The 12,807-nt window shown below is 40.7% G+C and overlaps 1 protein-coding gene across 1 annotated transcript in view; it reads left to right on the top strand.

Moving 5' to 3' along the window:
- LOC118336581 (DNA-binding protein SATB1) overlaps positions 1-10,135 on the top strand; it is a gene marked incomplete in the record, with an annotated part of 58,244 nt that extends 48,109 nt beyond the window's left edge. The window contains 2 exon segments of the mRNA XM_035673252.1: positions 5,049-5,255; positions 7,423-10,135. Coding sequence (XP_035529145.1) covers positions 5,049-5,255; positions 7,423-8,058 — 843 coding nt within the window.
- Positions 10,136-12,807: the final 2,672 nt, after the last annotated feature.

Raw genomic sequence — 12,807 nt, 5'->3', positions numbered from 1 at the left:
CTCTCTCTCTCTCTGTCTCTCCACTGTCCCTGTCTCGCAGCATTTATGTTTCTCTGAGCTTCCATGTTAAGGGTGTTTGCAGTGGTAGTTCGGTGGTGAATGGGTGAATGGGTGGGTAGGTTGGGCGGTGAATACCATGCTGTTCTCTGACAGAGCAGGCCTATGCTCTTATTGGCAGCTTGTGACTGCAGCACTCACATACACGGTGTACCACATTGCATAGCTGGGTGAATCTCACGCATGAATTCAACTATTGTGTTGCAAGGAAAATATTTTTGTCAGAACACCCGGTTGCTATTTATACCAGGACTATACAATAGCCTGCTGAAGAGTTTATTACCCTTTTAATTTGGCACCTTATGACCCCAGAGCCCCACGAGCCTCTGGTCAGATCTGTGTCTGCTGTAAAACAAGAAAAAAGCTGGTGGTTCTTGATTGCTAGGCCCATCGTTTGAAACTAATTAATAATTAAGCAACGATGACCTAGAGGCAGCGGATTATTGTGCAATATTGTCGCAGGTGTGTGCCAACATAGCAAGATAATCCTATGCCTGTCAGTGCTTATTGCTTCGATGAACCTGTTTGCAGCATCTGTGACTTCAACTGAGAGATGTGTTTAGCATCAGAATAAACTGGTTTCTAGTTCACTACTTTGAGGTTTCTAAAGGTAATTCTGGTTGGGAAAATGCATCAGAATACTTCAGTTCCTTATCGGCGTTTGTTTCACGAGGACGTCGAGCTGCTCTCACGCACCAACTGATGGCAAATTTCTAAGATCATGACTACATGCGTCTGTGAATGTCAGCCACTGCAGATATAACCTCAGGTTTTCCTTCACAACCGCTACTTAAGCAGTTTGGCGTCATTGCGTCACCCCACCTGGGAAGGAGCAAAGTCCTGTCATCTTTTTGTGTCCTGTAATGGTGTAAATGAGGGCTGCAGTTATTTTTGCTATCAATTAATCAGTTGGTTATTTAGGTTATTAGGTCAAATGTTCAGGGTGAATGTATCAGTCTATACACTGTGTTCACAGGTCTAATGGCTTCAGGAATAAAACCAAGTCGTCCTTTCTATTTGTTTTCCTATACGAGCCATGTTTCTTTATATTAATTAATCTGGCAATTTATTTGATTGAACTATCTTGATTCCTAATTTGGTTTCATAAAATCTCGTTTTAAATCTCAAGTTAACGTTTTCAAAAATTCCTTGGTTTGTCTGACAAATAAAATTTAAATAAACAAGAAAAAATCCAACTCACTTATAAAGTTGTCACAAGTAGAATTATCTACTTTATCATCCAGCAGACACAGAACAACATGACTCTCCCGACCAATCTGAGTCTGCTCTTTGGTTATTATTAGTCCACTTCTTAACCAGACACTCATTGTCTGCCGTTTTGTGCTGTGCTACCGGCTTATCTGAAATAGTTTTCTGGAAATGGCTGCCTGTGGTTTTTTGTAGTGAGGGTTGATGAGAGGTGTGAGACTTACCCATCCACTCTTATCTATATATATATATATATATATATATATAAAAGAAAATCTGTTAATTCTGTTTCTGTGAAGTTTATGTTTGCCGTAAGTGATAATTATCCATCAACAGTGATAGACTGTCTTGCGAGTATCACCAGTCTCCTGTCTCTGCAGTGCCTCGCTGCCGTGATGGTTGAACCGTGTGAACATTTCTTGACTGAACAAGAGTTGTTGTGGAGCACAGCGAGTGTGTACTGTATTCTGTGTTGGCCGACAACTAGGCCTGTTCTGAACTACCTGTTCTGTTTATTTATAGAGAGCCCTTAATGATCTTCAACAAAACACAGAGTACACTGGATTGAAGAGCCCTAGATTTTTTGTTTTCTGGACCGTGTTGGAACACTTTAGCAGCAGGGGCAGCAAGTTCCATGATCCAATCAAGAGCGGTTGGTGCTTGTCAGCTGCGGTGGAGAGGCTCAACAAATTACATTAAACAATAAAGGGGAAAACAGATTTGCAACAGTATGGTAATGCTGAAGGGGAAGGCTGAACATGAAGTCTTGTTGATTTAGCCATTCTTAAGAAAGAATATTGATATGTAAATAAGTTTTACATCAGATACGTTCAAAGCTACTTCATACTTTTAGAAGAAATTAGTTTTATGCGTTTACTATATCCCATTGTTTCTCTTTTCAAAGTTTACTGACAACAAGGCAGTAAAATTGCTAACTTCTCTCACTCTCTCTTTCTATTTCTCACCCTCTCTGTCTCTCTCTCTCTCTGTCTCTCTCTGTCTCTCTCCTCCCTTTACCCCCGCTGCCTCTGCCTGGCCTGTGGAAGCAATGCAATTAGACAAACACAAACAAAGCTCTTGAAAGTGCCATGGAAAATGCTGACTGTCCACTGTCCACTGTCCACAGAGCCGGCCGGGAGCGGCGCTAACTGCTGTTTGACGTACGTCACATAAAGAACGTTTGGCAAATGTTTGATTCCTTCCTTCAACTCCTTCTGTAAAAGCTAAATGTCGGCTCACAAAGTGTAGAAATGCAGGCAACAAAGTAAAAAAAAAAAAATAAAGCCACACAACCGAACATTCACACTTGTGAACTAATAAACTCTCTGTACTTTATTTCATCAAATGGACTTCCTGGCATTGAAATGGAGTTCACGTCGTGCCTTTGTTTGATTGGCTCTGCTACTTTGGGTTTAATCCTGCTGGTTTGGGGAGTGTTTGAGTTGGATTACTCCATCGTTGGGCCGGGGTACTGTTTCTCTGGCTTTGACAAGATGGTGTGTGGTGGTTTGTGTGCGTCTGTTTGTGTTTTGTGGGGTGTGTATGTGTGTGTTCTCCCTCACTACCGAATCAGCTGAAACCACAGACAGCCCAACTGGAGCGCCGTCCAAATCCCTCTGCATGCAAATTAAAAACGCAACAATAAACGTGGCAAAGGAACAAGGTGGGCACGCAGGCTTTATGGCCCCCTCTACCCGCTCTCCTCCCTCTCTCTCTCTCTCCTCCTCCCTCTTTATGTCTCTCTCTCTTTTCTCCCCCTCTCGGCTTCCTCCAAAACCCCTCCTGGGTTTGATGTGGCTTATGGGAGGAGTTGGAACAGGGGACAACCAAACTGCTGAGTTATCTCTTGCATGCAGTGTGGCGGCGTGGCTCTGCCCTCTGTGTGTACGCATGTGTGTGTGTGTGTCTGTGTGCGGACCAGCAGCGCGGTGTAATCCTGTGGAAATGAAAGGTGCTGCCGCGCACTGGCCGGGAGATTACAGCGCCGCTCTGTCACGCTGCCAGGACAGACTACCCGGCTGAGCGAGTAGCCCTCTGTAACACACACACACACACACACACACCTCGCTGCTTCTCTTTGACGCTGCGTTTCCTCCTCGCTGGTTTCACTCCTCCTTCTTCATCCACTCTTGTCCCTTTACAGCTCTCTTGTAGATTCACTACAGCTTCACCCTCCCTCCCCTCACCACTCGTATTCGCTCTCCCACACACCACTACAGTGTGTTACTTCCCTTCACTCTTACAACACACACACACACACACACACACACACACAGAGGCCTGCTGAGGTTGAGGTCGTCACATCTGAGCCTGGAGACTACGTCACTCAACCCCTGCAGAGCCCTTCTGTCTGTCACAGTCGTGAATCTTCAGTTTGTCACTTAGCTCCATGAACAAACAAAAACTGTGAAAAGTTTCTATTCTTTGTATTTATTCCTTAACAACCTCTGTGCTTATAGTCATCTCATCTGTAACATTATATTCAGCTCTGATCCCAGTCCTGATCTGCATCAACCAAACCCAAACAGACAAAAGTACTCTACATGGTTGAGGCCATGTAGTTTGAATCTAGGGCTGAAACTAATGACTGATCTGTATGTTATTCTATTGATTGATCAATTCATCATTTAGTTTATTTAATGTCAAACAATTACGAAAAGTGAAGTTTATAATTTCCCACAGCAAAGTTGATGTCTTCAGACGGCTTATTTTGTCCAACCAACAGTCCAAAAACCTTTTAAGTATAGTATCATATAACACCAAAGCTCAAAATCGCTAAAAAAATGTACCAAACAATGATCGAGTCCAGAACAATAATAATCAAATAACAACGTTAAAGAACAAACTTCTACGAACTCGTTTTAATTACAGCTTTGTTGATTGTTGTACACCAGTACGGTCCATCCTCGGGTGATACAATCATCCTAACTGGAGTCGTAACTCTTTCCAACACGTGTAACTCTGGTCCAGCTCTGCAGCGTTTCCTGCTACACACACACACACACTATGTAAAACAAGTGAGTTGAAGCTACCTTTTTGTCCTGCACTTTCAGTAACGTGTCAGTCTCATCTCGAATCTTTCAGTCTTGAAGGACAGACTCATTGTATTGATGAAATAAAGCATTTCTGATTGTACTGTTCCTCAGCTCTGTCTTTCATGGCCCTCTGCTGGAGTGTTTCAAACATGGGAGTCACTTGCTTCTCCCGAGGGTGCTGCTCAATATGCGAGTGTGTGCTTCTCGTCACGTTAAATTGTTCCTTCCTGCTGTGTCGCTTGACCTTGGCTAATTCACATCTTCATCTTCAGCTGTGGCAGAAAAACATACAAACTGCAGGTGCAGCTATCGTGAAACAATGGGGTGTTTGTGCGCGTGTGTATTTTTACTTTTGATTTATTTTAGTTCTGGAAAGTGTTTTTGCAAAACAACATCAATTTTAATTACTTAGATAATTTCAAATGGTGTTCCATTGGATCTTTTTCATTCCAGCACTTCGATGCTTTCCGAAGAATGTTTGGGTGTGCAGATTTTTATTAGATATATAGATTATTATTATTATTATAGATTTCTATTTCAACACCAAAAGAAGTATTATAAAAACTGTTTGACTATGTGAACCAGTTTCAATACTCTTGGGCCTAAAATCAGTTCTAACACTCAAGAAGTTAGAGACAGCAGTAGTTTTTTGACCTGTGCTCACATTTGAGTCTAAAGACCATACTTTACTGACCTACTCTCTCTCTGTCTCTCTCTGTGTCTCTCCCTCTCTAACCCTTCCTCCAGGGCTGGCTCTGCGAGCTGCTGCGTTGGAAGGAGGATCCCTCTCCAGAGAACCGGACGCTCTGGGAGAACCTCTCCATGATCCGCCGCTTCCTGAGCCTCTCTCAGGCCGAACGCGACGTCATCTACGAGCAGGAGAGCAGCGCCGGGCAGCAGCACCACAACGAGAGGCCGTCGCACTTGATGCACGTCTCCAACGACCAGCTGCAGGTGAGCGTGGCGGCGTGTGTCCTGACTGTGGACCTCAACTCGCTCAGGCATCACGCTTCTCTGTAATGTCGGTTTAAAACATAATGTAGGGGTGTGTGTGTGTGTGTGTGTGTGAGAGACTTACACATATTTCAGACAAAACACTGTTGAGAGTTTATAATAAAACATAAAAACATGCCACAAGTGTAAAAGTGTACAAGCATGCACACATTCAAACAAAATATGAACAATTTTGATCCGTATACTTGTCTACAAATGTTTATTAAATAGATTTTCTTTCACATAGGAAGTATAAAAGAGTGAATACACCCACACACAAGCACATACAAGGTTTAACTTGAATATCTATCTAGTAAATATCGACTGTAACTACAGAACCCAACTCTGCTGTTAATGTTGCTGAAACGATTAGTCCTTTAATTGATGATTGTCGATCAGTTAATCACTGAAGTCAGTTTTTTTTTTTTGTTTTAAATGCCCCAGAAATGTTCCAGCTTCTCAAATGTCCGATTGTATTGAATATATTTGGGTTTTTGGAACGTAGGTTGGACAAAACAAAGAATTTGAAGAGGTCAACGTGGTATTAAGGATATCGTGATAACCATTTTCACTTTATAGACCAAATTCGATCAGTTGAGAAATAATCAATGCACAAACTGATAATGAAAATGATTGTTAGTTGCAAACTGAGTTCTCGTAAACAGCCACAGGAACAAAGGCTCTCCTGATAAAAACCCTGCTTCCTGTATTTGTGCATATTTTCCAACTTTTTTCTAAAGTTCAATATAGAAAACAAATAAGTAAAAAACATAATTTCCCCGACGTTCATTTAATCTTATCGAATTTTCCAGGAATCTGTAATAAACAGCACTTTGGAGTTTTTATGAACTCTTGTTAATTAGAACCACAGCAACACTTAAAAGTTCCTACTTTTCAGCGAAAGCCGATTTCAAAGATATCATTAGCCTGAACTTATTTAAAAGAGCTGCTTTATAAGAGACATCTGGCAGATGAATAGAAAATAACACACAGGCTCAGTTAACGGTCGAAATATCTTAATGAAGTACAATAATACTTCTATTAAAAGTCTGAGCCACAGCTGAGTGGTTGATTAGTTATTTGGTTACTTGGAGACATGGCCAGTGTTTCACAAAGGCTGCCATTTACTGGATATAAATAAGGTAATAGGATTTCTTTTACAAATCAATTTCAGCAGCAGATATGGAATGAGGGAATTTTGTGCATACTTTGCATGCAAACAGAAATGGTGGTAGATTGATAAAATAGGATTATTTCTGATTTAATGGTGCAGTTTTACACTGTCCATAAGAGACTAGTGTTTAAATATTTTGTGCCGGTCCTTCACTAACACGATACATTAGCCAAATTAGCTCACATTTGCTCAACAAGAACTATCATGGCTCAGTATATTGGTACAGTAAAATCACATCTTTGGGTGCATTTATGCAGCTGGCGAACAGCGTCCCTGCAAAGTGCTGTTTTGCAAACTTCATTACGAAACACCTATTCTACAGTGTCTGACTCAGAAATGAAAATAAAAGAGCACCCATTTTGCGGGGTCAATAGGGACCACGAGTTGCCCACTCACTCCCTCTCCAACCACACAATGAGACATTTTACGAGTAATGTGTCATGTGTTTACACTAACGGGATTCTGACGGCGGAGTGAAAGCCATCGATAGCATTCTCACACTGCAGCAAATCAGCCGGACCATCGCAACGTGAATTGTGCACAGGGAGCTTGTTTATCACGGCCTGGCAATAGAGCCTGATAAGCAGCAGAGGCTATAATAGAGAGGCCAGTTTCCCACTGTGTGTTGGGCTGATTTTGTCTTTTGAGTTCATGTGTGTGTGTGTGTGTGTGTCTGTGTGTGTGTGTTGGTGTTGCCTCTACCCCCACAATGAGAGACACAATCTCCCACTACCAAAAGAGGAAAAAAAAATCATATCTGCAGAACTGATTACATTCAATGAGATATTACATGGAAAATTCCTTCAACCAAGTGCCTGTTCTATACACAGCGGGCCCATTTTTCCTCACAACTCAATTGATTTTAATGAAAGGCCTTATTAAGGCGCAGATAAGTGTTCACTGATAACATCCCCGTCTCCTTTCTCTTCCCCCTTTTTTTTCCCCCCACTGCAGGCTCAGCCACCCCAGTCACAGCAGCAGCACCAGCCCTCCCTGTCCCTCCAGCACCCCTCCCAACCCCTTTTGTCCCAGCAGCCCTTGCAGCAACAGCAGCCCACCACCGGCCCCCGGTTGCCGCCTCGCCAGCCCTCCACCGCCTCGCCAGCCGAGATGGAGGACGAGGGCAGTCGCGGAGGGAGCATCAAGTCCCGCACCTGCGGAGGGAAGATCTCCCTGGAGGCTCTGGGTATCCTGCAGAGCTTCATCCAGGATGTTGGACTATACCCAGACCAGGAGGCCATCCACACCTTGTCGGCCCAGCTGGACCTGCCCAAGCTCACCATCATCAAGTTCTTCCAGAACCAGCGCTTCTACATCAACCACCCAGCCAAGGCGCTCAAGGAGCCCAATAACAACAACAACAACAACAACAACAACGGCACCGCAGCCACCACCAACATCAACACCAGCAGCAGCAGCAGCTCGGCCTTCGAGGAGGAGCTGACGGACTTCAGGGAGAGCGGAGAGCTGCTGAAGGAGCTGGACGAGACCACGCAGGCCAACAGCACCATTTTCTCCATCAAGATCGAAGAGCAGCTGGCCCGAGGCACCGAGGCCCACTCAGAGTCAGAACACGAGGTCAAGGAGTAGGACTCTCCCTGTCTGAACTCGTACTGAGAGTTTTCTTGTGCGCACACGCAGACTGATGACTGTGCTAAATGTAACGCTCCGGCCGACACAGAACCACCGCACCGCAAATAAACAAAAGTAGTGTTTTTAATCAGTACAGCGCCTGGACTATATGAGGAGTGTTTATATATATCAGTTGCAGACTGACAGGCTATGTGAAGCGAGTGTTCACACACTGAAGAGCCCATTTCAGACTCAAGTACTACTTTTTGGATTTTGTAAAACTTGTATTATTCACTGTAAAGACTGATGCATCATTTAAATAATCTGCACAAAAAATTATTCTAAGTATGTTGCCGTGGATATTTGCTGACTGCACTCTATGTCTGTTGTTTTACACTGACTTACTTTATCTTTTTGAGCTACTGATTATATTTAAAAAGAAAAAAAAGTCCCCCTGGAGTTTGCTAGGACTTTGATAGGTGTTTACGTATGTGATGTTTAACTGGAATTTTTAAAAAAAAAAATAGCAAATGAAATCAAGGACCAAGTGGTTGACAAGGCCTTAATTGTGAGGTATCGAGTCTAGAGCCTGCTGGCAGATTAGTTATTCTTTTAAAAAGCGCATAATGTGATTACGGATCACTCCAAACTCTGGAACGCGACCACCCAGCCCAGGTGAATCTCCGAGAATAGCTCAGTCTTTACATATTATTTGTTAGGGAGGAAATATAAATATATATATATAGACATTATATTGTAACTGTAAAAAAAATACAGTCTTAAAGAAACTATGCCAACAAATGCCTTGTACTATACGGCACTGCCGATGTTAGATTATTTTGCAAAACCTTTGTCACTGTAACTTTCTGAATTGCCACACAGTTAGAAATGTGAATTACACCATGTTTATGTTGTCCGACATTATTTATTTGCAGTTCATGCAGTGTTTTCTGATGTAATTACTTTTTTTAAAAGTTTATGTTGCGTAGAGCTTTTTTTAAAAATTCCACCAATCTTTTTTCTATTTATAAATGTAATTTCGATGGGCAGTAAAAACAAAAAGTGTCTTAAACGTTTTAAATGGAGAAATGTGCTTTAAAGGTTGCCTATAAAAAGTGCTGTATGTCAACCAACTCATGCTACAAGCTTCACAATTAATGTTGTATGCAATTTTTACTATCATGCAAATAAGCTTAGGTAAAATGACTAACCTATAGAACACCTTAGAAAGAAAAACATATGCAATCTGTGTGAAAATCGATGTCTGCGATGTGTCTTCCTTTGGTTAACAATCCAATTCAAAAAGCTATTCCTGTATAAATATTCTGTATAAAAGTGTTTCTTTTTTATGAGTTTATTTCAATGAGAACACCAGTTATTTTGTTACGACTGACTGTTTTATAAGTGTTTCTCGGTTCCTTTCTGCAGAAATGTTCTAACTAGAAGTGGTTATTGATTGTTAATTACACAATTAAACTGTTTGTATTGTACCACAGAATTTCTTGGCATTAACTTGACCAGACTCTTTCGGCACCAGAGTCGTCCTCTGCAAACGAAAGACGAAACAATGTGAAATTGTTTTTAAAATCTACTGCTAAGAGATATCAGCTCCAGTTACTGACTCATACAGCTGCAGTCACTGAACACGTTATTTGTAATAACTGTAAATATCACATCTTATGAATCATTGATTGTTTATTATTGTAAATATATTTGAAGTTTGTGCAAGAGTTCACCGTACGAAATTGAAAATCAACGCTCTGTCGTGCCTCTCTTCCTCTCAAACCGACTGTACCTGAGCTCTTCTACTGCTGAGTGTATCTGAAGCACCTGTGAAACCTGAAATAAATAAATGTTAGGTGTGAACACCTGTAATAGCAAAAGCCCTCTGCAGGGAGTTAAGATATAAAAACAGCACAGGTGTCCTGACCTGGCTGTGAACCCCAGGTGAGGCCAGGTGTCTGCACCTTTAGGAAATTACCCTCACCTGTTAACACCCTGCGATATGTGCCAGCCAGTCTTGGCTGGCGTTCCCTTGATGTTCTGCTCTTTCTTTCTTTCTTTCTTTTTTTTTTTCATGAATAAAAAAGCCAGAGTGTAACGTTGTGTGTGTTAAGAGGAAAAGAAAATCACATAAAAATACGATCATAAAGAAGTGTCAGACGCTCTTGGGAGGGGGTGGCGGGGGCGGAGAGGATTCATTGTTTGGTTAGAAGTGGAGATCAGGAGGTGTGCATGTCAAGAGGTAAAAAAAAATTATTAGATAAAGTAGAAAGGATCCATTAAGCTTCATTATTTCCTGATTTTGACATTACAAGTGACTTTACTCACTGACAAACAGAGGTGACGGCACCGACAAACAACAGGAACTCCAGCTAATACTCCTCCTCATTATCACTGTTTTCATAAGGATCAGCCATATTTGCCTCAGCCTTAGAAAAGGTTTTTCCTCACAGATGGCTAATACTTTTCTACAACAGTGGTTGTGGCCACAAGAATATTTGTGAAATGATTTCTGGGGGAAAGGAGGATTTAAAAAAGAAAAAAGTTTTTATTTAATAATGAAGTAAAAGAGGTTGGGGACTGCAAAAAAACAACAACAAAAAAAACAGCGTCCACATACAGCTGTTGAAGAGTTTTCAGCAGACATGGCTTCATTTTAGTGGATCTCGAGCTGAAAAGGATCACAATCACTGCTAACCAGAAAGCTTCAGTTTTGTGCTAAACGCTGGAGTTTCGCCACGGGTGGGTATCATGGGTGATTGCTCAGAGGAGACTGGCAAGCGCAGAACAGTTTTTAAACTCCGTCTCCATTAGGCTGTTCGCTGGCTCTCCACGGCATCAAACACACTTCAAAGACTTTCCCCAGATGTCAAAATAGAAATCATAATTACGACAAGAATGGTGACTGATGAATCACTGACTCTGTTACCCAGGCCTTCTCATGCTGTTGCTTATTTTAAAAATTAGCAGGCTACACTAGACACGTTTCTCAGAAAGCATTCATAGATGATGCCACATCATGCTGCGGTACGCCACTTTTGGGGAAGAAAAAAAAAAAAGCCCAAGCAGATACAGTATCTTCTTGTGATATTTGTGGAAATTCTCAATGTCATAGCAAATAAACAGTTTCCACATAAAGGTTGCAGTTGACGCACGTGGCTTGCTGAGGGTTGGGTGGAGTTACTGAGGTTTAACTGCCAAATAAAGCTTCAGTTTTACCCACTGAGATTCACAGATATATATATATATATATATATATATATTGAAAATATTTAACCGTCAAGAGGAGGACCACAGAGTCAAGAGAATATCTGTTCATATAAATGTAATATAATCCAATAATAAGTCACATTAAGTGAAATAATTATTTAGGTCATTGCAATTTTAAAAAACGATTAACTAAATAAATAAAATAAAAATAATAAAAATAAAATAATTTTTCTATTCAAAATGTCACTTTAATAAAAGCACAAAAGTATTATAAGCAAAATTAACTCTAAAAATAAAACTCATAATTCAGAAAAAAGGGTGTTACACTGTTATATATTATAATGTTGTAGCTAGTTGCCGTGGAGCTAATTTAAAATTTTAATTGGAATTATTTTATACACTTTGGATTAGTTCAATCTATAACACATTATATTTTATAAACTCAACAAATGTTATGTTTGTAAAAATCTTCTGTAAAGTAACTTAAGCTGTCAAATAAATGTCGTAAAGTAACAATTTAAAACAAAACAGCACTGTTGAAATATCACTTATAATAGAGCTTATTGAGTTAGTTATTCCGATAATGTGTTTTTTTTTATTGCTAGGATGCACATCTGCAGGATGGACACATTTAAAGAACGTATACATGCTTCAGTGAACACAACCCCCCCCCCCCAGAGTATGCATGAAGATGTCAATCAACAGTGCACATTGACACTTCACAGAACAACTTAAAGTGAGAAACAGGAGCTCAGGGTTTTATGAATGCAGATTTCAAGTGAGCATCATATTTAGTTTTGTGTTTTTTTTTCAGCCTGTTTTGTACATCACTTAACAAACTCTGAAAAAGGTGGTCTGTAACTCGTAGCTCTGCCAGACTGTAGTGTCTCACCAGGAGAGGAACAGCTCACAACTTGGCTCAGTCCTTCACAGTTTTATCAGTTATATAACCCGTCACATGTAAGCATAAGCCAGCATTAGCACTCATCGGCCTTTTGTTTTGTTTTTGTTTCTGGCTGTGTATTTAGGGTTAACTATTTTGTTTTTATAAAAAAAAGAAACAATCAAAAAAATGAACAATACTAAAATATGAGTGAAAACCAAAATTATTCTGATTTTCAGGTGATTCTTTTGCTTTCTTCGTAATTTCCTCTTCACTTTGTTTTACCTCTAGAGGCCTTTTCCCTGATTTCAATGTTGCGAGGGCATCTTGTTTATTTTGATGATCAGTGTCCTCCTGCAGTGATAATCACAACCACTTTGGGAGGCACTGGGATATAAAAGATAAAATCTATGTAAAAATCAGTTGAAACCGACCTGGTCTTGTTAAAGAAGTTTTACTTTTCAGTGTTACAATGCAAAAGTGTAAAAGTCGTTACTTTAGCACCATTCGTTGTTGGTATCAAGAATGTCAAAGTTGTGACCTGCCGACCAAGAACGATTAAGCCGAAAGCAACACATAGACTGCATCAATTTTCACTGTCATTGTTTTCTTATTCTACAAACCAACCCTTGCACTGATGAGCCATTGAACGCAGTGCAGCACTGAGCCAA

Source organism: Morone saxatilis, unplaced genomic scaffold (genome assembly GCF_004916995.1).
Source record: "Morone saxatilis isolate NCDOM2014 unplaced genomic scaffold, NCSU_SB_2.0 Contig24, whole genome shotgun sequence".
NCBI classification, from domain to species: domain Eukaryota; kingdom Metazoa; phylum Chordata; class Actinopteri; family Moronidae; genus Morone; species Morone saxatilis.
Note: the sequence above shows the minus strand (reverse complement) of the source record. Positions and strands in the feature narration are given on the sequence as shown.